The 27,079-nt window shown below is 41.6% G+C and overlaps 1 protein-coding gene across 5 annotated transcripts; it reads right to left on the bottom strand.

Moving 5' to 3' along the window:
- On the bottom strand, positions 1-26,260 carry how (protein held out wings). 5 transcript variants are annotated; one of them, XM_017248990.3, is made up of 8 exons: positions 26,101-26,260; positions 24,934-25,415; positions 10,802-10,935; positions 5,566-5,682; positions 4,320-4,460; positions 3,826-3,922; positions 2,871-3,221; positions 1-478 (listed from the first exon to the last, which is right to left on the bottom strand). In XM_017248990.3, exons 2-8 carry the CDS (start codon positions 25,271-25,273, stop codon positions 372-374), a joined length of 1,287 nt encoding a protein of 428 aa, XP_017104479.1. In that variant the 5' UTR covers positions 25,274-25,415; positions 26,101-26,260; the 3' UTR covers positions 1-371. The 5 variants fall into 5 exon arrangements, with proteins under 5 accessions (XP_017104479.1, XP_043067695.1, XP_043067696.1 ...); XM_043211760.2 differs by having other exon boundaries at positions 2,871-3,218; XM_043211761.2 differs by having other exon boundaries at positions 2,871-3,170.
- Positions 26,261-27,079: the final 819 nt, after the last annotated feature.

Genomic DNA, 27,079 nt, shown 5'->3' with positions numbered 1-27,079 from the left:
CTGTGGAGGCGGTGCGCTTGACAATTCTTTTGCTTTTTTTTGGGAACTCTGATCAGGGCAGGTCGGCCTGGCCTGGCCAATGTTTCCGGTCCGGGATTTCATTGTGGATACAGATACAGCAGCAGCGGGTTAACAATAATTTCAAATTAAATAATCCAAAGTCGGTAAAAAATTAAACTAAATCGATTGCGGCGATCGGTGGCCGCTCTTCATCAAACAATGTAAAAGTCAGACAACCAAGACTGGTCAGTGGTTGCTGGTCTTCTTCGCAAATTTGAGTTTAAAAACAAAGGATTTAAAATTGCTTCTTGGTTGATATGGTTAAATAAAGGGGTTATTCTGTTTGATTTAATGTCGATTGTGCAAAGGTTCTACTGTATCTCAATGAAACCCGCCGGCTTGGCTGGCACTCCGACCGTTGCACGCTGATAGGGATGTTCTCTGTTAGCCGCCAAACGACGCTGCTGCTTAATGGCGCCTATTAAAATATACGATACGATACATGTAGAGATATAGGTTGTATATATATATATATATGCATATCGATTATATAGGTATAAATAAGTGTGAACATATTCGCTACAAAATACACTTAAATCTAATAAATATTCCGTACATCGTAACATATACAATAATGTGTATATATGCTTGCTCGAACTGAAGCATGCTTTTGCTTTGCTTTATAGCTGCCTTTGCTGGAACTTTTTTTGCTCACAAGCCAATTGCCAACCGAGGGGGAGAAAATCTTTCTTCTAATGTTCTGTTTTCTTTAACTTTTACTTTGTAACATTTAAATTCTCTGCTTCTTTGGAATGAGTCGTTATAATGTGTGCGCTTGTGTGTTTTTAATTCGGTATATTTTCTTGCTCAGATCGCTCTGATTTCCTCTGACACAAAATAAGTGATTTTCAAGCCGCTTTTAGCCTAATAATGTTTCCTTCAAGCTAATGGCCCACGGCTGCCAACACATTGTTCCTAAAGCAGTTTGTTATTTATCTTCCAGCTTGCTGACTAGTCGTGCGTTCTATTTCTGGTCCTGGACGGCTGCCGGAGAGCCTCGACTTAACTTAGAAACTAACTTGAAATACGAGTAATTGATTAAGCACCAACTTGATTCAAGGCTCCTCATCTATGAAATATATTATGTCTATTTTAAAAAGCTTTCTGCAATTCTGTTCAAAGTACTGTTTTGACGAGAAATGGCACTGGCTGGAAAAATTGAAACGGTTTCCTCGCTAAATATTCGTAAGGTACATTTGTGCATAAATACTGTCCCCCCAACTCGCAACTCTACAACTCACTACACATACATATAAAACTATAAATCTAGATTGCACTTAACACTCGACCCTCTCACCATTTTAAAACAAAACACTAAAACTTATTAATCAGAAGATAAAAGAACGGGATAAAACGAATTTGTTAACTCAGCAACTAAGTTGACAGTCACTAATTTGAATACTTGCGGGATAAAAAAAAACAAAAACCATACGAAAATCAACAACTTGCTTTGGCTGTCGCTGTTCTGGTTGCTGTTCTCAACTAGAATATACTCATGTATGCTTGGGGGAAATCATAGAAGCAAACGATCCAAGTCGAACCATAAATAAAGGGTTAAGATATAATTAAAAGAACTACTAGAAAATTATAGGCCTAAAAATCACTTATTTTTGCCAATATTGCACATTTGCAGAAATGTTTATTGCTTTGAGACCTAACAACTAACAAAAATTCATTTTCCGTTGAGTATTTTATATTATGATGTTTGTTTTTAGCTTTTTACTGTTGCTGTTGTGCCGTTTTGTTGTCTCTAGGTTTAATATATAAAATTGTTTATGTACAGTCTATACATTCGTGTGGGTGTATAACTCTGTTTCAGTGGGGGCGTTGTGGGTGTGTGAGACTGTAACTACAAGCTACAGGCTTTAGGCTTTAGGCTTTAGACTAAACATTTGAAATGGATTTCCTCTCTAGGCTTTCGTAACTCTGTCGATCAAGGAATAAATTATTGAGAGGGATAGAGAGAAGTTCAAAAGACGGAGCCAGCATGCATATATCGACCAACTGGAAATATTTATATTTATAACAAATAAAGATAAGATCAAATTGGTAACAAGTTTGTCAAAGGCGGGTAATGAGTTCTGGTTAGCTTTCGGTTATTGGAAATCGAATAATAAGATTACTGATTACTTGATTATTGTTTGGGAAAAGCTTGGGTTAGAAAAGCGTGCATTTCGGCTAACAAAACTTTCATAGCATACTTTATGGCACTGAACGCAAGTCATTATGGGGGTTAGCTTCTCGAGGGGTTCTCGACATCTCTATATAACTTAATTAATAGCAACAAAAATAAATGCAAGCTCCTCATAAATGAAATGCACTTAAAAAATCCTTCACATGACAACTAACATAACAATCATTAAAATCATTTAAACAAAAAAAAATAGAATAGAATAATCAATATTATTGAGTTGAAAAAATAATACTAGATACTCGAGTTCGCTGGCTGTTTAGCTGTCATAACAAACTGAATCGATTGCACTTGGTTAATGTGTTAAGAGGAAAGGAAAACAAGCGCCAGCATCTGAGAGGCCAACGCGGCATATGCGCAATGTGTCGGATCTGTATGTGTCAGTGTGTTAAATGGCGTGTACTTGTCTGATAGTGATATGCTTCTTGTTGATTCTGCTCGTAATTCACCCTATCTAATTGCCTGACTTCTGCCTAGTTAAGATGAGTGTTTTCGCGCGTGGTATAGTAAAGTATGGTGTGTTGTATGTGCGAAAAGTAAATCATAATAGAGAGATAGCGATGAGAGATTTATGTGATATTGAGATTATCGGTTATCGATTATCTGGCAAACAACCCACCGCTATGATCAGCATATTCCGTGAGCAGAGTATTGCCGGCGAGGGCGGCGTAGTTGTAGGCATCCCCGTACGGTGCGAAGATCATTCCGGTCTGGTCGAAGGCGGCCGTCGGTGCGGCCTGGGCGGAGAGTATGCTGGCGCCCGTGGTCGGGACGGTCATACGGGGATTCAGCATCAGGGGGGCGCCCAGCGGGGCGGCGGGCGTGGTGCGGATCTGGGCGGCCAGGCCCGGCAATCCGGCGGGAGTCAGCAGGCGGGTGTCGGATACGGCCACCATGCGACGCCACTCCTCATCGCTCACTGCGGGATACAGAACAGAAGCAGAAGGAGAGCCAACGCATGAGAAAGCTGCTTAAATCGGAGAAATTAGAAATCGAAGAAATCGAATCAAATTAGGGTTGTTGAAATATCGATTATCGATTAATATCGCGGCAATATCGATTATTTTGGTTCAGATGACGAAAGTATTATTTTTCAGCAAGATGTCAAGAGAAATATATAGTAGAATGTAATTGGATTAGCAATAAGACTACTATAAGATTATTCTAATTCGATATATTTTTTGTCATAAAAACGATAACTCTCCAAACGGTTTTGTCGATACATTTTTGCAAACTATTTTATGTAACATTACTAAGTCAAATCACAGCCCAGATAATAGAGTTGTGAGAAAACGAGTTTAATGCTGAAAAGTTACTTGGTATTTTTGTTAACTTTGAAATTCAAACAATATATCATTGAGATATCGATATATTGGATCTAGTTTCAACAACCCTAAATCGACTTTAAATCAGTTCGGTTCGCCGCGATTCGTTAATGGTTAGATCTTCGACATTCGATTAGCTGGTATTATTGGTATTTTTTTGTGTGTCTTGCTATGTCGGGGTTAGAAGGTTAGGGAAGATATATATATATTCGGAGGTTCGGAGGAGATATAGAGGCTTGGTTGACATACCTGCGACAGCTTTCGCTGTTGTGTCCCTATAAGTGCCGTTAATAATCGCCAATTCCATAAGTTGACGTTTCTTTAGCTCATCTTCGCCTTCGGCTTGCTGTTAGTACAAGTATGTGTTTTGTTTCGCATGTGGCATGTGGCATGTGGCATTGTGTCATTGTGTCATTTGTTTGGTCGGGTTTTAATGTATTAAACAGAATACATTAAAGCAGATTAGGTTTTTTGGTAAGAGAGAATGAGAAATAATATAAAGAATTCATTAATTATATGGTTAACATTCATTAAATTTTAGCTTCGAAATCATTTAATAATTTTATTATTGATTTAACATAGACAAAGAGGAGGGAGGAACGGGAGCACGGGTACACGCAATAGTTTTTAATTGATCTTCTTATATTTCAGTATTTTACTTGAAGCTTGTGCCATCACGTATACGCAATGTGGTCTTTTTTCGAATTTATTTTTCAATTTCTTTACTATTTTTCAACACTTACCGGCACAAGCAGCTTCTGTACTTCGGCAACAGCCTGGGCCAGCTTAACCTTGGCCCGGTTCTCGGTATCCTCGACAGTAATCAGGACGTGCAGGTCATCGGACAAGTGCTCCCAGTTGGGCTTGCCACGGTTGGCGTCCTCCTAAAAATTTGAAATAAATATACATAAACATTTAAGGAATTCTAAGTATTTAGGCAAACCAATTCTGAATGAACGAGTTTCCGCAATGAAAACTAAGCACAACTGCGAAAGTGCAATCTGCAATCATGTATTATTTTTATTCGGTATGCAGAGTGATTCAATCACTTGCCCTCAATGAATAAATTGCTCAGAAATGTATACACGAAAATGAGGAATTTCTTGGTTTTGAGTGCAAGAACAAATGGGCGAAACAATTAATAGTGGGCGGGTTATGCCGCACTAAAATGTGATTGCCATTTTTCATTTCTCTGGTTATTACTTTCTGGCCAAATGGTTTCTGTGGCGTACGTGCCACAAATATATTGAAATACTCTTGAGACTCTGCCGCAATAAATACCCAACAAATGCCTCATCTGGCTTTTATAATCAATTAGGATCAAATTTTAGAAGAAAGTCTTTTGGAGCGAGTCCCAGTAGCTAATTCCATGTCACTGTCAGGCTATGAAATCTGGTCAAAAGCATTATCTGAAATTGGGGGCAGGTGATGATGAGTGGCCGGCAAAACAAAGAAAACACTTTGGCCCGAGGTGGGTCTATGCACTATGACTAATTTTCGGGTTCGGTGTCTCTAACTTTTCGTTCTATTTCTATCTACAAGATGCAAGTAAGCGACAAATTTTGTATTCTTTAGCACTCGTTGCTGTCTGACTCGATGAGTCAGATACCAGAGTGGGCGTCGGGCGTCGGGCATCGTTTTTATTAAATTATCAAAATATTGCAGGCGAAATTTCGTATTTTTTGACAAACTCTCCTGTCTGTCTAACGGCGGGATGCCTTCCTTTCGGCTCGCCACAATTATGAATTACAAAAATACTTTTAATCGCCCCGAGACACTCGATTTATTTCTCTGTTTCTGCTGTCTTATTTTTCTAGATTTTGTTTTCGTGAGGGGAAATTAAATCATCCGAGCACATGAGTGACAAGATGTGTAAGACAAGAAAAATAAGTGAGAGTTTTTGGGTTTGTCTAAGTATAGAGACTAAGAAGTACCCTAACCAAAGCATAAGTAATACTCCAATTTAATTTAATAAACTAGTAAACTCACCTTCTTCTTGTCGCGCATGGAGCCTTTGCCGCGTACCATGATCTTGCAGCCAGTTTCCTGCTCCAGTTGCTTGGCAGTCATGCCACGGGGTCCCAAAATGCGGCCAACAAAGTTGAACTGAAATGGAAATGGAAATAAAAAGGGAAATGAATAAAATCCAAATTAGACGAGCAAAATTAGAGGAAATCATTAGCAAGACAATCTAATTAGCCAGGTCTCTTAACTTGGCATAAAGTTCAAAGTTTTTGGCAAATTTAAAACGCATTAGATCGTGAGTCAGATTGGATGCATAAATGCCAGATTACTCAAATTCAGAGTCATATTGAGATTCAGATTCCAATTCAGATTAAGATTCGTTCAAAGTCAAAATTATTAAAGCGTATGACGCTGGTCAGATTGGGTTCGTTGAAGGCTGGAGTCACCCACAACAATGGACAGGCAACGTAATATGACCCGCGGCGACACGCCTGAATTTGGCACGATAAACCAATCATTTCGATAGAAACAACAAGACAACAAGCCAACTCTTTGTGCATTTAGCCAAATGCAGTCAGCCAGTCAGCTAGTCGGCAGTCAACAGGCGGCGACATTCAAAAGAATTTTGCTTAAACTATTAGCGGAGCGTGCAAAAATCTTTTGACGCGCTTGTCGATGATGATGGACGGGCCGGGCATTTGCGTTTAGGAGGCTTGTTAGGCATGTTGGCCAACAGTAGAGTCATGCCTGGCTATGACGAACACTATAAGGCTAGCTAATCTCCCATCAAAGGGCGCTACTCTCAGGCCATGTGTTGCAAACTTTAAATAGATTTTTTGAGGCAATCCCCAGCCCATAACTTCCATCTCCCAGCCTGACGTGGCGCCCAATTATCATATACTTACAAACTTTACACAGATTGCGAAAAGCGGCTGGCTGGCAGGCTTGCCGATAAATTCGATTTATTGGCCAGATCAAAACAATTTCCATCTGAGTTATTGTAAATGGCCAGCTAAACTAGTTCTGGCCCCCAGGCTCTGGCAGAAAAACAACCCACCCACAAGCCACTCACATCTGGAAAGCCATTTCGAGTGCGATGATGTGATGGGATGTGAGATATTGGATGCTAAGTGCACACAGTGTGTGTGTGTGCTGGTGGCTGGCTGCGATGCGATCATCGACATCGGACAGCCCATAGCCGACGGCAACCAGCAGCAGCAGCTGTTGTCAGTTCGAATGTATCTGTATCTGTATCTGAAAGCCTGCATCTGCAACTGAAACTGCAATTGCAACTGCCACTGATGCCGATGCCGAGATCGAATCAATTGAAAATTGCCGCTGATCAGAAGAATGCAGTTAATGCCTAATGGCTCTGGCAATTTTAATTAAATTTTGCGAAAAATCATTTAATGTGGCCCGGATGAAAACGCAAGGCGAGAAAGTTGCCAAGTTGCATCTCTTGAATGGGGTTTTCAAGTAAAAACAAAACATTTGCATTGCTTATCGTCTTCGTATCATTCGCTTAATTAAAACACCCAGGCTCTGGTTAAGGTTTACACAAGAGATCTCTTCCATTGGCCATTAAACGGAAATTAAAACCGAGCGGCACTTGAAAGCTTCCACATGAGGCGTTCTACAAATATTGAGAAACGCCAAACAAATACGAGTTGGACAAATAAATTATAAATGATGGGGCTTACGGGAGCCAACAATAGCACCTCAAGAAGCGGGGATTAAGAGTTACTCAATATAGAATCAAGCAATAAAATATTAAGAGGATTGTGGCAAGAATTCCACTGCCAGGAAAACCCTTTCCGATTGCTTCTTTTGTGGAATTACATGCCCTCCTCAAGTGGCACGCGTGCTTTTAAAGACTTTCGACCCGAAGAGGCTAAGAGAAAACACAACACACACAATGTTTGCTTGTAATATTTCGCTGTATTGGCTTTTCCCGCCGGGCCCGCCAGTGAAAAACAGACAAAAGCCAGATGACAACGGGAGCTGCAGGCCAAGTCAAGTGGAGTGGATCCCAGTGAAGTGAAGTGAAGTGGGTAAATAGATGCTATACTACAAGGCGCATGTACTACAGATTGCCAGCCGAGATAAGGCCGCCGCAGTGTGTATATGCTGTGTATTTATACAATTCGTACAACAATTTTCAATATGGCAAAGGTACGAGGGCAAATAATTGATAAGCCAGCTGGGAGAAGGAGGAGGAGGTGGCTCTCGCACAAAGGGCATACAGTACATTGAAAAGGAAAGTACAAACACACGAAGAAAGTCTGTGATAAGAAAGCCACCTCCTCCTCCTACATCTGCCACCATGACGACCGACCACCGGTGGGTATATCAAATTAAGGAATCCAATTGGGCACAAAGGTGCTGAAATGCTGGATGATGGGTGCTGGTGCCAACTTGAAAACCCCACACAAAGGGAATATTTAGAATATTTTATAGTTGTGTGTCTCTAGGACAGATCTAATCACGTTGCCAGTGTGACTCAGAGATAGCTTTGCAAATCTTTCAGCTCGAGCCGCTGGCTTTGGCTTTGGCCTGAAACAAATTGGAAACAGAAATTCATAGGCAGGGGTCGGCATAGATCAAATAGATTACACTCTCAGTTACTACTATGAATATATATAGTTTGCTAAATGGGTGTCTACGAGTGGGAGAGCCACACGCGGCAGCAGACATAATTACGCTGACTGTGGAACACAAAAAGCTCGTCTATTACACGGAAAAATAAATCAAACTTTGACATGACAAACAACAGCAGCACTGAAACTTGAAAAATAATGCTTGCCACAATTCGTTGGCTTCAAACGCATTAGTGTTGACTTGTTTTTTCGAGAGGGAGAGGGTGGAGGAGCAAGGCAGTGCCTATTAAATTACTTAAACAACCCAAAAATGTACATAAAAATTGCACGTAATTAGCATTTCAGTGTTTATGACTAATTTGCTGCAGTTTGTAGATTAATTGGCTTTTGTGTTAACGGCTTAGACAATAAAATACAAAAAAAATATAGGAAGGAGATACAAGGCAGCTTCCATAAAGTGAGTTGAAGATGCTGATGGTGATGGTGATGGTTATGGTTATGCTCTTGAATGTAATTCAGTTGATCGATTTGTCTAAATGGAGGCTAAAGACAGCCAGAGTGACAGAGTGACCTTAACACGAATCGAATGTCAAATGGATGGAAGTGTGGGCTGTGGTTTAGATATTCCACTGTGTGGGTGTGGACCATAGCATTAATCACCGGAAAGAGTGATTAATTAATTGATGTATTGATCTGTGGAATGATTTTCATCAATATAGGCCTTATATATTAGCTTGCCTCATCTTTAAAGTATTTTCGACTCTGGGCATCTAATTGTTCCTATTCCAAATAGATACAACGCTTGACAGATCAGAGAATGAATTTGCGAAAATAAAAAAATGTCAAACATAATTTCAGTTTCAAGCAAAATCACTCAGAAGCTAGCTGGCAAGGCTCAGTGGGTCAACTGTCGCATGTCGCATGTCGCGCCACGGGGCGTATGAGCAATGAGCGCTGACAGCCAACAGGCAGAGAGAGACAGCCGCAGGGCGATAGAGAGAGATGGGACATGCCAACAGATGCTTCTTTGTAGCGTTAATAGTTGGCTGTAATTAATTGTAAACTGTTTTAATACCCGGACCGCTGCTGCTGCTGCTGCTGTCGTTGTCCACTGTGGATTTTTGTGGACAAAAACACATAAAGTTGCATTTATGTGTTTTTTTGGAGATGGCTGAGAAACGAGATATAAAGATAGAGATACAATCAGGAGCCACTCTCCCTGGCTGACAAATTGCTGATCATTTACATGGCATACTGACAAATCTCTATTTACATTGTTAAGTGTATGGTGTATGGTATAAATTATTAACTGCTATTATGTGTGCACCGGCCTAGTGTCTGGCCTAATGCCTTGAAATTTATGCCCCATGACGCAGCCACAGCAGCCGCAGCAGCCACAGCAGCACAACTTGTTGCACTTCCCATGTTGCCATTTGAAACGCAATTTATCTTGGCCAGAACAAACATATACATTTTCAAATATTTGTCAGAATATTTTCACTGTAGTGATTGCCATAAAGTGAGATGATTTATTGGAAAGCAGCGACCCGCCCTCACAGAAACTGAGCCAAAAATTCCATCTCGAGAGCTAGACAGATTTGAAACACCTGAAAAATATTGAAAAATCGTGTGGAAAAATAAAAGTCGAGGATCGTAAATCTCGGAGCAGCGATCCGAACCGTGTGCCAATTTTCTTTTGGAAAACATCATCAAACGGTGTTCGCCCGCCACTGGGCTTGTTTCTCTAAAATATGTAGGTTTTTCTTTAATTTACGACCTCGACTAGTCGTTCATAATCATTTCAGCAGTTCTTTGATTAAAGATTTCTTTCAATTTAGTCTCATGAGATAACAAAGCCTTTCTTGGAGAGTCTTCAGTTGGTTGGGTCATCACCCTCATCTATTGGCGCCATTTGCCAAAGTAAACTATTTAAACAGCTGTCACAGAAGCCGCAGCATCATCGAGTCTAATTAATGCTATTTAAATTTATGCAACTATCTGGATCGGAACATAAACATGGGGAGCACTAAGTGTGTCATGCAGTTAAATAAATTCCCTCCGAGAGCTGCTGTCAGGCCATAAATAAATAAAAGCCAACAGGAAAAAAATAACAAAACTACGCCCAAACAATTTCCAAATTAAAACTAAAGAAAAAGAAAAACAAAAGACATATACATCATGTCGGGGGAAACATTTGAAATTGCATAAAATTAAATGAAATTCTAATGCGGCAGGGCAGGGCTTGGCCCGACGCCTACGATCGAGCAACAAATGAAACGGGCGACTTCCTAAAACGCTTCAATGATTTTGTGTCAGCTACACTGAGAGAAACTACACATAAACTAAAAGTCTAGTTAGACAGTATTAGAATGCGTAGGCCACCATCTCAAGACTAATGGGTGGATCAGCTTTGCATCTCAGATCTTGCCTGGGCGGTGGCTGCCTCCTGTCGTCTTCAAGACAACTTAACAGATGACTGAGCAGCATGAGGAGGATTACATGAGGAGGAGATGGAGCACCTCTCGGCACACCTTCCAGCCATTTCCGGTGTATAGCCCAGTTGCTCAGTGAACGTGTTGTCAATTCTAATTGGCGGAAGCCCGTGCCTCCCAAAATATCCATAAATTAGATCATCATTATCGTTAGGAGGGTACACTACTTACATCTGGATGTTCGCGAACTGGCACATAGACCTTCTCGTTCATCGTGACAACGGCGCCCTCGGGCTCTGGGAGGGTTAGAGGTTCCTTCTTGACCCCATTGATCTGGAAGAGAGATGCGCGCACGCGTGCTATTTCTGAAAAAGATTCAAGAGAGATAACCAGAAGGCATTAGTACATAATCTAAAAGTTGATAGCAGCGTAATTTGTCATTTTAGTCAAGTGCTTGTATTAAATTACGTTTAATTAGTCTCTCACTAAATTAACATCTGCCTGTCTTTATTGAACTGACCCATGAAATCACTCGGTTTTATTTTTAAACAAATTATGCCATAAAATCTAACGCCCTTAGAGCTGAGGTCAGTTCGTATATGGAAGGCATAGGGGGAGGTCCCAATATCTGCCCCCCAACTGTGCCACTTGACAGGGGTTCTCCAATTGATATTATCAACACTTTGCATAAGCTCAATTGCATTGTTTGTCTTTGGCATGTGCTTTGACAATTTGTCACTAAAAGTGGGTAATTGTGATGAGTGCTGGGGTGCTGGGTAGTACTGGGTGCTGGGAGAAGGTGACTGCATCTCATATATCTCATATGCCACCCGAATGACATCAAATTAAATGCCTGAGTTCTCTCACTAAATGCGAGGCTATTATCTGATTTCTTTGGTGGTTCTGCTGACATCAGAGCATGTCTAAAATTTAAATTTTAAAGCTGAAAGACTATAAATAGCTGCCTTTCAGGTGTTCACCAAAGTAAATATTAATAATATTCTTTCATGGTTCTTGGAAGAATGCATTCTAGACTTAACCTGCCATTTAAATTAATTACTTTTGATATTTTTATCTAGCCAGCCGTGGACTGACTTTATTATTTATTTCCTCGCAGAAAATAAAATTGAAAACCTGCGCCACAAACAAAGAAAGCACCGGGCAGCCTTAAATTTGAATTTACTTTTCTCCTCCCCCCCTTCGAGCTGTGAGAAAGAAATTCTGACATCCATTCCAGAGTTCAGGCCGGGCCAAAGAACCCATAAAGAAACCGGCAGCAGAAGCGGCACATCAGTCCAGCACTTGGCACGATTATTGATGGAAAGATTGGAGAAGAGATGGCAGATTTTTCCACCATCGCCGATGTAATTAAGAGCAGCTCCAGAGGCCAGGTCACTAGGAGAACACTTCAAAATCTGATTTGGATCGTCAGCTGTCGGTCTTAATCTGCGAGAATTGGCGTGAAATTGCAGTTGCATTTGAAGTCGATGACATAGTCGAGTTACTGAGTCACTGCTGGGGGGCCGGGGCATGTCAGTTGAATGAATGGATAGATTGGCGTTTAAATAAATTACAATAATCGAGTCCAAGCCATATGCGCAGGCGGCTTAATTAATGGCGGGCTTAGTCAGAAGCTTACGGCCGAGTCTATAATTAAATCCCTTGACTCAAAAGTCAACCTGTTGCTCTGACCATTTTAGGGCATCCAGAACTTGGAGTTATCGTGGAGGCGGGGCGAACGAGAGCACCACCACAGCTCCACAATCTAATAATTATCAATGAAAGATCTTTTCATTAACAGGTCTCGGTCTCGAGTCGTTTGTGCTTTTAAGGCAACTTAGATTGCCATCTTTGGTCGCGACTCATAATTTGCATAGCCAGCCTTATGACTCTATCTCTTGGCCAAGCACCGTACATGGTTCGGGCCAGAGTTACCAAATTTGGCGTCCAGCCCGCGAATACTTTGCGTGTCGGTTCGAGTATTATTATTATTTTGTATAATTTTTTTTATAGCCAGCCCCCACACCAGTCTTCCGATGGAGTGCTATTAGACCAGCCACTAAGAATAAAGTGTGTGGATGAACCCCAAGGTTGGGTGTGTGTAAGGATGGACTTTAGCATGACATCACCAGCGTCGCCCTTCTCGGTGGTAGCGGTGGTGGTGGTGTGCTTGACTGCCACATTTTGCAACATTTGAATATTTTATATTTTTAGAACTGCACTTGATGAACAAGAACAAGAAGTCGAAACACGTCGCATGTCCCATCCGAGTGCCGTCCGACAGCCAGTCGAGCGTCAATAAATTGTCAAATTTTATGCACCACGATTTTTTGGCAAGGGTTCTGGTTGGTCCTCTATGTCCGCCCCGGCAAGTAGGGCATAAAATGTGTATCTGACTATATGTGTTTAGATATTTATGGAATGGTAATGATGGTGAGATGGTGTGGGACACACGATCGATCGACGAGAGGAAGTAGATATCTGATCGTGTCCCCAAACCTGTCAATCTCAGATGGCTCAGACACCTCTAAGCCAAATTAAAGCCGGGTTGAGCTCGAGCTCACGACTCTGACAGTGCGACACATATCTAAGTATCTGGTGGCTTGGCTAATTTATGAATGCAAAACAACCATTCAAGCCACACGAATTAGATGACTGGTCGCTGATGAGTGTGTGGGTGTTGCTCTTAAAGTTGTTCATACAATGTCAGATACCTTGGGTTTCTGATGTGGGACGAGGTATCTTAACAAATTGACACCCGAAATGGCCGAGAAACGTTTAAGGTTCAGACAGCCAAACAGTACAGACTGCAATTAAGCCGCGCACCGCATATTTGGCAAGCGCCAAAATATATTTGATTTTATGGTTTTTATTTTCTTTATGAACTCCACTGGCCTTGGGCGAATTTGCAATTCTACTTGTGTGTTTGTGTTTTGCGAAATAAAAAACGATTACAATGTTTATCGTTTATTCGTTTTTTTGTGGATTTTTTGCATATTTTTTGCATATTAATTCGGTTTGCGGTTGTGGCAGCATTTCCTTCTAAAAATAGCAAGTAATGGTTGACTTTTGGCTCCTTTTTTTTGGGAGACTAGAGAGTGGAGAACCTTAATCTTGACTATAATTCCCATTTGGCTTCTCGATTATTTTTAGCATTAAATTAATGACCAAATGACAGTTTTTTATCCACTTTCATTTATAAATTTCAAAGATCATAAAACTGTCGCCAGGCCGTTGGTTCACACGCTCAGTGGCTCAGTGGCTCAGTGTCTCTCAGTGCCTCGATTAATATATCAATTGGTTCATCGGATTTTTTGCAAAACATACAAAGTTTTGTTAACACGATTTTATTTAATTTAGAGTGCATATGCAGCGGGTTTTTTTTTTTGTATCTGACTTGAACAGACTTTAACCCACATTCGGTGAGTCTGAAAACAAGAGTTGTCGTGAGTCAGAAGAGACAGCCATTAAAAGCGAAATAAAAATAAAAAACAAAGAAAACACAATTAAAGCTAGCGGAAAGCTCAGCAGCAACATAAAACAATGCTTCTCATAAAAAAATAGGTCATGTCGGTTTTTAAAAAAACGAACGGCTAGCAAAACAAACGCCAGCCAAAGGAAATATCAACATCAGAGTCGGCTCCTTAAAGCGTAAAAAAATAATCAAACTTTGTGGAGAAGGTATGTATGTTCATTCAGGAGCCAAGGATGAAAAGGAAAATTAAGTTCAGGGAAGCGAACTCAAAGCAAACACTGTAACGCAAAGGGAAAAATGTTCATCAATGCCCTTGGGGTGAAATCCCAAAAAATTGGCTTCTAAAAAACAATCAGAAATTCTGGCCACCGAAATATTATTAAATTTTTAGATTCCTGCATTCGCACAACAAATGTTTTGCATTTCAGACAACACTCCTCCAACTGGCATTTGTTTATTTATGCAACCAGAAATATTTTCAATGAAACAACAATAGTTGAAAAATCACGAAAAGAATAAATCTCCACCTGGTTCGAACGAATTTCGGATTTCGATTCGGATACAAGAGCACGCGAATAAACACTCGAACCAATACAGAATTGATAAAACGCACATTAAGCCAACAATAACACGGAATAATGTATAAATTGTTAGTTAAATAAACTGAATTTTTTTTTGGCCAGCTTTTGAGTAAACAATACTGCTGATAATGCTGCTCGTTTTGTGGCCCAACAGTTATCCAGTTTTTTGGCTTTAATTTACAGATGGCAGTGTTGCGGGAGAAAATAAATATTAACGTTAACAGCTGATGGTTCTGATGGCTGGCTGGCTACTATTAGTCAACATTTAAATGCAAGCTAATTCAATTAAAATTAAAACATTGTTAGCTGCTCGTTGTTGGCGGCTAATAAATCGCTGTGATTACGATCGCAAAGTATTACTTAGCTAATCGCAGCACAACACACACCGGATTCCCAAGCGTGACTAATTTTACCGAAATATTATTATTTTTATTGTCGCGAGATGTTAAGTAGCCATTGCCATTTAATTAGGCACATACACCCATATAGAAGGAGGTGGCAGCCGGTCTCTACAAAAATCCCGTCTAAGGGCATTAAAATTAATGCCCACCCACATCATAAATCGCGAGGCGAGGCGAAGCAGAGATCGCAGCCATCGCAGTTGGCAGCTGATGTGACATCAGCGGAATGGCAAAGAAATTCAAGAAAATACTGGCAGAGCTGGGTGGAAAAACAATGTATAGGCTTTTCACATGTCACAGCCAGAGACCCACTTATTTTTTTTATTTCTGGCCTGGCCCACATTACTGAACTTGGCTGGAAGTCACGCCGTTATGCTCATGAGTCTCAAGATGAGCTGCCGTGTTAGAGAAGGTGTTGGAATCGAAAGGAAGTGAAATGTTTAATTTTCGTTGGGAGACAATGGCAAGTCGAAAATGGAAAGTTGTTGTCGAAAAGCAAACTCACGCACCACTTCCAAGTCAACAGCAACAACCAGGCATATGTACATACATAAGTGTGTGGGCGGGCCATCATCATCATTGGCGGCAGATTATGGGGAATTTTCACATGGACACATGCCCAGCCAAACAATGAAAGAAAATACTCTAAGAGACAACCTTGCAGCCTGTCAGTAAGCCTCTCAAAACTGAACAATCAGATACATCCAGATATTTCAGACAAAATTAAATACGTTTCAAAGCAATCCACACCAATTAGGCAATTAACGAGAAACAAAGGCCCTTTTTCAATAAATATTTGAAAGGTTCAAGGGTTATGGGGAAACCTATGAAACCTAATCTCCAAGGTACAATAATTCGTGTAATTTCGGACTAAAGTGATTCACTTCATCAGTTCAGTTCCATCCCACGACAACAAGTGCATTGAGTCACGGGTCTGGAGCCAACAGCTGGCCGGCCAGGCTCATTAAGTGTGTGCTGGCCAGTTCGTGAGAGCCGATGGCATGAACAAGTTTTGGAAATTGCTGGCCAAAAAGATAGCACCACCACCAGACCTGCAACTAGTCGTTGTGGCCAAAAAGCATTGCAAATATCTGGCAGTCTGGCTGGTGGTGCAAGTGGTTGTCACTGCAAGGCACTGAGCCAAGCAATGCAACTAACCGCTAATCAATCAGTTCCCATGAGCACAATTTCCAGCAAAGTGCCTCAAAGTCGGCGAGAAAGAGCTTTTAATAAGGTTATATAATGAAAGTATTCCCAAATAGTGGGCCCCCACCCACTCTAGATCTCTAATTCGCAACAATTGCTGACCAAATTATTAATAAAAAAATACGAGAGCGAGAGCAGGAAGCCGCACCCTGACCCTCTTCTTCGCAAGAAAACCAAAAAATAAATTAATTAAGAGCGGGCTTCCTACGGTTGTTAGGGTTGAGTTCAATGGCGAGCTGGATACCCGAAGCTCTGAAGCAGCGATGAATGACAAATTCAATGGATGGCCAGCCAGGTTGGCCAGAACACGCGCCCATTTTTTATAAAGCAATTAACTGTTTGCTGATTTTATGACCGCCACCGCCACGGGGGCTCATAAAAAAAAATGACACTGAGCCCACGATGATGGGCTACCAACCAGCCGAGCACCCTTGGATCTCCTCCCTCTGGAATGACTGCAATGGCCGCTTAAACCAATTAAAAGCTAACAATATCTAGTATAGCTAATAGACGATTTGTGTACTCGGCCAATCAGGTTGGGTTATATAGCCAGCCGACGGGGGGACGGTGCTACAGCTACTGTATTGCTTCTCCGATAAGGAAACTCACCTGGAAATAAACAGGAAAAGTGCTCCGATTAGATAAGATTAAAACAATGAAATGGCGTTCATGCCATGAGTATCTCAAGCCAAACATAACTTGAAAGATGGATTTATGAGAGTGTCTCAGATACTAGATACTCAGTACTAGATAATTCATATTTGTATCTTTTAGGTTTCCACTTATAGAGAACTTTTAGGAGCCCATCCCTTAGAAGCAAGTACTTGAACTCTTCCATCATCAGGGGACGGAGGACTCCCCTGGCCATTATTCTATTTCTGAGCGTATTTTTAGGTTGGAAGATGGAAGAGATCGTCTTGCCACTGCCAGCTAATGTGGTTGCCTCGCCTTCTGGCATCGCTTCTTGTTTATTTCTGGAGTAGCCGAATGACTTTTCCGGCAACGTGTGGGGAACATAAACAGAGAAGACCAGAGCAGTCAGAACACGCAGAGTTCATGACCTTTTGTATTAGAATTTCAGAAACAATATATTCGATAAGTTTTCATTTTTTTTAGGCTTGTTTTTCTCACAAAAATATTTATACATTTTTTTGTTTTGAAGACCAACAGCCTGTGCCTTTTTGGCCCAAAAAACTCTGGCTATTGGAAAATCATTTGTGGCTTGTGGCATGCGGAGAAAGTTGCACTGACTGCCGTTTTTGGATCAACACAGGCAGGCGGCATGGCAGCTTATGGTGGCTTATGTCATGTTTATAATATTTTTTTTATACCCGATTTGGTTTAAATTTAATCGATCGACCAGCACACACTGTCTTTCTTCCACCTACCTACCAGTAGTGGCCATGATGTATCGCTACTCGTAATGGGTGTACTCGTATGGGCCATAATGTGCTTGACCAACATTGAAGTGTGTGGCCGACAACTCGTTTTGAAACAAAAGCCGCCTTTCCCTTGTCTCACCTTGCCTTGGTAGGGAATTAAAATAATAAATGTCTTAAGTACACACTCACGCATGTGTTTACAGGCGAAGAGAACTAGTCTTCTAGCCAGAATGACAAATGTTCTGTAGGCGTTGAGATTTAGTCAGCGGGGAACTTGTTCTTAACACCTTTTTTACTTAATTTCCTTTTTTTTTTATGCCCACATCTCTGTATTTTTAGTCTGGCGTCTTCCCTTTCTTTTAATTTATTTATAAGTGTCGCCTTGTGACAAAATATTTTGCGAGTGGGTTTCTCCGAGCGAGTGCGTGGAAAACCGGAAAAGCCTACGTATGATTTGAGAGAAGGCTTGAAAATGCAAGTGTTTTAATGCCAATGACATTCAGGTCTGATAAGCCACAAGACGTCCTTGAAGGAGGACCAGAGTGGGGGTTAGCCTTGTCATTATCGGCCCACTATGAAGAGAGTTAGAGAGGAGACTTCCTCCAAAGCTTATAACCCCAGGATCGAGGCACCAATTAATTCATACGCCCACCTCTACCTCAGCAACGCTTGGGCGTCCATATAAAATGCCTCTTAACCCAAATACGCAGCCCCACAAACAAAACGTGGCTGGCTAACTCAGCACGACATTAAACATTTATGGCGAATCAAGAAAACAAAAATAAAAATAAAAAAAAAAACCAAAAACCAAAAAAGCAATCCAAGCCAAGAGACAAAGCCGCCAAGTCGCCAAGCAAATGCAACGACTTTTGGTTGCTGCCTCCCCCGCTCGCTGAACAGCTGACGGATAGTGCAGCGGTTAAGGCGTCAAGGGGGCGTGGCAATTGGATGATTTTATGAAATACCAACTGCTTTCACCCGAAATAGTTCTATGGCCGAAAAGTGCACACTCTTGTCGCGATGCGTTGGCCGAAAATAGCGCAAAACTTTAACGGCTGCGACGGTGCTCCCCCAAAGGAAAATGCCATCAGATACTGGTACTGGTGTGTGTGTGTGTGTGTGTGTGTCACAGATACACAGATACTCAGATACAGATACATCCGACAGGTTAACGCAAGAGGACGTGACTTTGGCTGGCAAAGATTCATTCATGCTTTACAGAAAGAGAAATAAAAAACAGAAGCACGTCGATGTCGCATTTTCGAATTGCAGTTGAAAAGGTAACGAAGATTGAGATACAAAGATACTCAGATACGCAGATGTAGAGCGCTAGTAGCTAAAGGCAAAAAAAAAGGGCAGTTCTTGGAGGTAGATTGACTTATAGATGCTCTTTTGTTTTGGGTTTGGAAATGTATCTAACAATTTAGAAGATACATCCAAGTATCTGAAGGATGAACTCTGAGCCATTTGCCTGCCAACTTTGCTTGTATCTAGATGTGAAGCTTCTCTGGTTAATTGTCTCGAATCAATGAGGCTGGGAGCTAAGCAGCAGACGAGCTTGTATCTTGTATCTGTATCTGGCAAATGTATCTCTTTCTATGCTTTCATGTCTTTAAGTTCGTTTCGTGTTCCGACTCATGACGCATTTTTTTGTTTAATTTTTTATTCACTTTTTTGTGGCGGGGGGCATTGTTTGCGCTCATGTGTGTGCCAAGATGATTTCTTAGTTCGTGTATCTCAAGGTGGGGCAGGGAAGGGGAAAGGTAAAGGGAAAGGAAGGTAATTGTCGCCCCAGACTGTTGACAATTTGAATTTTTGTTTTTAATTTTCTGTGTGTTTCTCAAGTGAATGGCTCGTCGTCATTAGGGTGTTAATAGCATCAAGGTTGCCAGGAGATACTTTTGAAAAGCCAAAGCCCAGATACAACTTAGGATTAAGACCTTTCTACTGAATTCCCAAACTATTTGTGAATTCCAAAACCAACTTTTGAAACAAAAGTTGCCCAGGGTAACTCCTCATCTGTCCTTTGGAGGGAGGATGTTTTCTAGGGTTAAGCATCTATGCGGTCGCCCGCATTTCACACGCCAACCACCATCTGCTGGGAGTTGGGTGTTGGGAGTGGGGGGGGTTCTGGTCTTTCAAAGCAAGAAGCAATTGAAAATTAAATTGATTACCGATATAAATCGAATGCATTGAATTGAATGCAGTGCAATAAAAATGATTCACTCCCCAGGCCTCGAGAGAGTTGCAAGTTCGGGTTAGAGCCGCAGATTCCGAGGACCATATGGCAACTGGCAACTTCAAAGAGGCATCCCATCCATCCAGTTCATCCACAATGTAGCCCCTTTGTATCTGCTGCTCAAGTGGATAGCTAGCCCACCCCCTTTGCGATCTGCGTTTGTTATCAAATTGTTCAATTTGTGCCTCACAGACTGGCAGCCTGCCTCTGCCTCTGCCTGGTGGCATATTAAAGCAATTGTCTAATGCCACATGGCTGCTGGTGCTGGTAGTCGCGTGCCTCTGCCTCACGACGACCATTTCCATGTGTGTTTGGTGGAAGAAACCCGAGCATGTGAAAAATATTTTAATTACGCGCTTCTTTGTTTCACATTCTGGTATTTTCAGCTATTTTTGACAAAAAAAAAAAAAACGAAACAAATTATACATCCTATAGATGTACAAACAACGCCAATTTGCTGCAGCCGCGGATATCGAATGACTCGCCAAATGACGCAATCACTGGGTTGGGAGTATGTGTGGGAGTATGTTTTCCAGGGAAAGCGCTAACTGAAGGCTGGGAGAGCGAATTTCTGGAAAAGTGGTGCAGCTGTCAGAATACTAGGGAACTCTAGTCATAATAAATATTATTCTTAAAGCTACTGGTAAGTGGAGTCATATAACACTCCTATTAGATAACAAGACGCGACTTTCTCCACCAATCTTGATAAGCTTGACTAACTAGCTGACCATCGATCAGTGCCCTTTTGGATGTCAACGCATCGTTGCACTTTCGGTTGCAAATCAAAACACAAAAATAAAGCCACGATCACTGGCCCGATCATGACAAAAGATTTTAATTGAATTTGAAAACGCAATGAGACGTGTATGGGCAGCGGCTTTGAATCGAATCGGAACGGAGTCGAGCCAAGCGGAGGAGCGGTATCCAATAGATTGTTTTTTTTTTTCTGACTGGCTCGAGTACGCACTTCGCATAACAATTGTCAACAAATTTATGAGCACGTCAGTGGAAGAGAATCTGAAGCCAAAGCCCAAGCCGAGCCTATAAAAATACTAAATTAAAATGCTACTGGTACTTGCCACTAATACTAAACAAAAACCAAATCGATCGTGACGTTGGCCAATCAAATGTATCTGAGGGATGGGTGATGGGTGGATGGTGGGTGAGGGATGGGCTCCACCATTTGTTGTTAACTTCCAAAAACCAGAATCAGTTTCCGATCTACCAGAGTTGGCCAGAAACGCCCCAGAATTCCAATGGCCGAAAAGAAAGAAACCATTTTCCAATCATCTAATTTTAGATTGAAATGAAACACATTTCAAAATTTCATGAAAAACAAAAACAAAAACGTCGGGAAAGATTTTTGTGTATCCGCCGAGAGTCATGCCGACGATCGGCCAGCTATATATGCCTTCGGATACATATATTTAGATACATATATATATCGGCCATATAAACACTCGGGGGCGGTTCTTTCTGGCTTTCGTCTCGGGTTCTAAGGGGGGGCGATGGATGCACAGAGTGACTAGGTAGGTGCCTAGGTGCGTATCTGACAGATACACCTTGGACTGCAGTAACCAAGAATTCTAAATATATATACATTAGTTCAGGTGCGGGTGTTGCTAAATTAGAGACAAAATAATATCAAAATGGGGGCTACTATATAGAGCCAAGTAGACAGGTAGACACAAGCCCCCAGACGTCATGCGGAAGATGGACGTAGATATCTCATACGTGCAGTTATGCTTGGTCGGCCGGTAATCCGAGATCTGAGATCGGAGATCGGAGATGCGAGGAGAGCTCTCTTTTCACACAGTCTAGGCACACTTCAACTGTGCAAAATGCGACTATGAATAGCGGCGAGAGAACCACAACCAGATACAGATACAGATATTCGGCTGGGAAACGTGCTCCAGCGACGTGTGTCATGAGGCAGCGGCTATCTAACAGATACTACACTGTATCTGGCGAATATCTGGCCAAAAACTCAGTTGGCTCGGTTCGGGTTGTGAGTCAGACAGCTCTCGTCAACAACCAAAATTTATGTCAGCAGTGCCACAAGCGTTCAAATGATGAAAACCATAAAAAGGCGGTAAAATAAACAGAAAGAAATGTATACAAAGTGTAAGATACTCCACCTATAAGATACACACACACACACAGGGTATCTATTGAATGCAAATAACTCTCTTTTTAAATGCCATTTTATGAACCGATAATCCCAGCTAATAGAGCTGCAATTAACACGGCTATACATTAATGAAATGCACTGTAGTTTATAGTAGATGTTGTAGATATTTCTTCACTGGCTGGCAGCCCAACAGGTAGCCCCGCGGCAAAACCCCAAAGCTCCCCATCATCCTAACCAGAGGCATATGTTTATGAAACAGAAACCGCAACCTCAAAAGATACTAGATGGGGGTGGAGGTGGAGGTGCAGGTGAGGCAGGAAGCTAATTAGATCTCTTGCAGGTATATAAATATTTCTTAAATATTTTAGCTCCAAATTCTTTCATAAATATTCTTCTTTAAAGTCATAGCCATTTTTTGAAAAGGGAAACCCTCTTCTGGGTCGGCCCGCATGTCAACCATCCACCGAAAACAAAAACAAAAACAATGCCCCACCGACAGCCGCAATTGAAAAGAGAAAGTTGCAGAAACGCCAAAGTTGAGGCACAAAAAACAGAAAAACTTCTAAAAAGTTGAAAAGTTGAAAGCCGTTAGTAGCACGGATAGTTGCAGAAGATAGTGATGGTCAACGTTCGTCCATTTTTTGTGGGTTTTTGGGTTCCCGACAACCGACATCCGACATCCAGTTCCAAACCCTCCTCCCACTAAGCTGATAAGCCACACCATGGATTGGCTTTTAAAGTGGATCGGTGGGGGGGGGTGGTGGGTGGTCTGGTGGAACGAGTTTTACTGTCAACGCTTATGGGCTTTCGGCAAACACCCAGTTTGTGGGACGGAAACTAGTTTGCTAAAGTCACAGCTATGCCCAGAAATGAGCCAAAAAAACAAGAATAATAGTTAATGGGTTCGGGCCAAACGATACCTGGTAGTTAATTATCCGATAACTCTCGATGATTATTCTTAATTATCAGAATCTTGCATTTATAATCCAATTAGAGGGAGTTCAGATGGGAATCTTGGATGATATAGACCACTATATGGTTCTAAGAGATGGAACTAACTAAGAGTCTGAGTCTGATTATCTAGAACAGGAATGTATCTGAACCTTATTTATAAGAAATTTTAAATCAAAACTGTCCAACAACTCCACAAGTACCCTGCAGTATCTGCAAGTACGCCTGTATCTGTATCTGTGTATCTGTGCAACATAATTTTGTCATTACGAGGCGACACTCACTCGCTGGCCCGGCCTGCATATGGCCAACAGATGTTGGGCAAATAATCCAGAAACGAGAGCTCGACGGTACGAGATGCGGCGACCAGGTAGTGGCACGCCCACAGAGCCCACCACCGCCTCCACCCCCGCCCTCGCACCTAAGCCCGTAGCATTCCCGAAAGTTGACTCTTCGAGTGTTGTTTTGGTTTCTCGGGCGTGGGCTCGTGCATTTTTCAGATACTTTTTGGAATTCGGATTCTCTCAAAAGTATCTCCGAATCTATGGGATTAAGATAATTGAGAGGCTGGGGTACTGATTGTGGAAAGTTATCAGTGGAGGCTTCTCCACCCCCTTCATTTTTGTGTACGAATGGCCGAACAAAGAAATCACAACAAGAACCACCACAAAGGAGGCACGATGGGGAGTCAAGTGTGGGGGCCCCCAGACACAAGACCGAAGAAGATCCGAAAGAGGGGCCAGCGATAGGGAGAGAGCCGAAAAGGAAGTAACTAAAAATAACAAACATCTCGTCGTCGGGTTCTCCTGTCTGGCGCTGCTGTTGTAAGGTGGAATGAACTCGAAAAGGAGGAGAAATGGAAGAGAGACGTGAAAGAGGCGATCGAGACACGCGAGATCGGTTGGCGGGTTTGCGGGTGGCGGGAACTTAACCCATTGAAGCGACGTCTATCGACGGTATCTTAGCTTTTGCCAAAAATTCTGCGTTACTTCATCATCATCAGATGATATCATTTTCACACTTGACGTGACTAATAACGTAAATATCGATTGTTTCTTTAATTTGAAAACTATCGGGTGTATGGGGATGTATGGGGAGTAGGGGGAATACCATCTATTGGATCTCGGCTACAAGTTATACGTTTAAAGGAACTTTTAAGATTCAGTTTTCTATAGAAATTATAGTACTATTTATGATATAACCTAGGGGATTCCCTTCAAAGTACCTCAATTCTAGGGATTTTTAGGATTGAGTTCTTTAGAGTTCGTAGAGGATCTTATACGATATAATAGGACTAATGCAAAGTATGATATGATCTAGTACCTGGATCAAGAAACTTTTAAGTGTGGAATGCACTTCTTGTATGGTTTTGGGAGGGAGTTTTGAATCGAAATTATATTACAATTTACGATATGATATAGTGGATCCATTTTAAAAGTACCTAACTTCTAGGAATTTTTAGGATGGTGAACCAAATGGAACTTATAGAACGAACTATGATATTATCAAGAAACTTTGAAGTTTGGAATGCACTTCTTATACATATGTAGTTAGTAACTATCCCGTGGGATGATATATTCCCCATAAGATCTATTGGATCTCTGGCATAAGTTCCACGATTCAAGGAACTTTAGGGATGGGTTTCTGTATAGAAATTATAATACTATTTACGATATGATCTAGTGGATCCTCCAGTAAAATCCATATTTTTAGGTACTTTTGGGATAAAGTTCTTTATGGAACTAGTAGTACGATCCAGTAGATCAAGTAACTTCAAAGACTTAGTTCTGAATAAAATCTATAATACTATTTCTGATACGATCTAAGAGATCCCCTTTCAAAGAAACTAAAATTCCAGGAACTTTTAGGATAGAGTTCTTTATTAAACTTATAGCTCTATTTATGACATGTTCTAGTACCAAGACCAAAGAACTCTTAAGATGAAATGCACTTCTTATAGGTAGTTATCCTCTGGTCTTCTGAAAACCACAACTTACCTTCGTCCAACAGGCGTTCGACGTGAGTGAAGACATTGGGGAAGGCGGCCAGTTGCTTGCGATCCTTGAGCAACTGGGCCAGATAGTCGGCGATGCTCTGTGTGCTCTGCTGCTGCTGCTGTGGCGTGAGATGGGGCTGGGGCACCACCTGGACCTGGGGGGCTTGCTGCGCCTGGGCCTGGGCCTGAGCCTGGGCGGCCTGGACCGCCTGAGCCTGCTGCTGGGCGGCCTGCTGCTGCTGAACGGCGGCGGCTGCAGCTACGGCGGCGGCAGCGGCCTGTTGCTGCAACTGTTGTTGCAGTTGCTGTTGCACAACGGCTTTGCTCTCACAGACACTCATGTCGCGTTTGTGTGTGTGTTTGTGGGGGGGCTTTGTTTATTCTTCTGTGAGATTCTTGTTACAGAAACCAAACTTATAACTTGACTCGAGGGGTCTTTTCAACGATTTTTTCACTATTTTTCAGCTTCTTTTCAACACGTTACTGTAGGAGGGATTTGTAAATTTTTTTAAAATTCATTAATTATATATTGTCCGATTTATATATACGAGTCCGTGTATATATTGATTTGCCACAAAACAGAAGACAGAAAACAGAAAAACGGAAAACGAAATGAAAACAACTCCACCCAAAAAGGTTTTTCGGCCAGCAACAACAACAACAACTTGGTCTCTCGCATACCCACTCGTACACACACACACTAACAGACACATACACGCCCAGGAGAGAAGACAGAAAATTCCTCAGCGATCGTCTCTCAACGATCGTGGGTCGATTGTCAGTGTGTGTGCGTGTGTGTGAGTGAGCGCAACAACCACGACGGAGATGAATGAAAGCAGAATGTCAAAATATCTGCCTCTCCCTCGCGCTGCAGCAAATACAAAAAAAAAAACGAAATAATTTTATATGCAAATTACACTTCTTATTTCCAGCAGATTTACAGAACTTGGCGAAATCAGTTGGCACTTTCATAGAAATTTCACCAATTGCAGTTTCTCTGAGCTTCTAAATCACCAAAAAGTGCCCCAAAAGGCTGAAAAATTAGCAGAAATATGCACAGTTGCTGATTATGTAGTTGTTGTTGTTGTTGTTACGGCCCAAGCTGCGTTTATAGTTTTCACGTCTGATGGCGTTTCCGTTTCTCAGTTTTCTCAATGCGAGTACACACTTTTTTGTCCGAGCGAGGATCATCTACTACTTGATCGATACGGTTTCGGGACGATTCCCTTTAGTCTTCAGTTAAGTCTTAGAATTAGTTTTAGGTTTTTTAGATAACTGAACCGAACCGAGTGAGAGCTGACGAGTGAGTGAGACGTTTCTCGCGTTTTACGTTTGTACGTTTATCATTTTCCCGTTTGTATATACATTCGTTTTCGCTGTTACGTTCGATAGCTCACGATCGTCGGTATTTTTCGTCGATTTTCTGGTATTTTTTGTTATCGATGTCCCGCCATAACCGGTTTTTGCCCGTTTCATATTTTCCCGCCCACGATACAAAATCCCATTCTGATTTTAAGTTTGAATCTTTTATTTATGTATTCAAAATTTTATAAGATTTAAACCTTAAAATGAAATAAAAAATAAATTTAATAGAGATATAACTTTAAAGATCAGTAGCTCTTAAAAATATATACCTGATAATTAAAGCTTCCCGGTATTTTACCTTGTCAAGAGGTTTTGTTATTTGATTCAAATTGAGGCATATGAATTGCGTTCGGAAATTGCTCTGACAGATTAAAACCGATTGCGGGGGCAACTTCATGTTGGCCAAAACGCTATGCAAATTAGCCAGCCCAAAACCCGCATTGACCAAATGTTGGTGTCAACTTGGTTAGCTGCGCTTTTTGTGGCGGTGCCTGGTGTTGCGAAATGTATGTGGGAAAATTGGCATTGGCCATATAAGCGACCCTAGGCCGACAACAACTTTTACTTTCCATCGCAGAGCCTCTTTTCGCCGCCTGGCTTCCGTGTATTTGGCCAATACGGCGAGTATCTGGCACCCGCATGCACTTAAATGAGACGTGAAAGTTTGGAGTGGACTCGGATGGTCAGTGGACATTCGATTCATTTGGAAAGCAGGCGCCCACCTCGTTGCCAAAGAGTTACCAGGCCCGGCCTGGTCAAGACGAGTCCCACAGGCCTAGATA

This window comes from Drosophila bipectinata, chromosome 3R (genome assembly GCF_030179905.1).
Source record: "Drosophila bipectinata strain 14024-0381.07 chromosome 3R, DbipHiC1v2, whole genome shotgun sequence".
Lineage (NCBI taxonomy): Eukaryota > Metazoa > Arthropoda > Insecta > Diptera > Drosophilidae > Drosophila > Drosophila bipectinata.
This window is presented reverse-complemented; position numbering and strand designations above follow the sequence as displayed.

Coding starts and splice junctions, on each gene's coding strand:
- how (XM_017248990.3), bottom strand. CDS start 25,273: ATGAGTGTCTGTGAGAGCAAAGCCGTTGTGCAACAGCAACTGCAACAA. Junction 4,461..5,565: donor CCATGCGCGACAAGAAGAAG/GTGAGTTTACTA, acceptor TCAAATTTTTAG/GAGGACGCCAACCGTGGCAA. Junction 3,222..3,825: donor AACAGCGAAAGCTGTCGCAG/GTATGTCAACCA, acceptor CTCCGATTTAAG/CAGCTTTCTCATGCGTTGGC.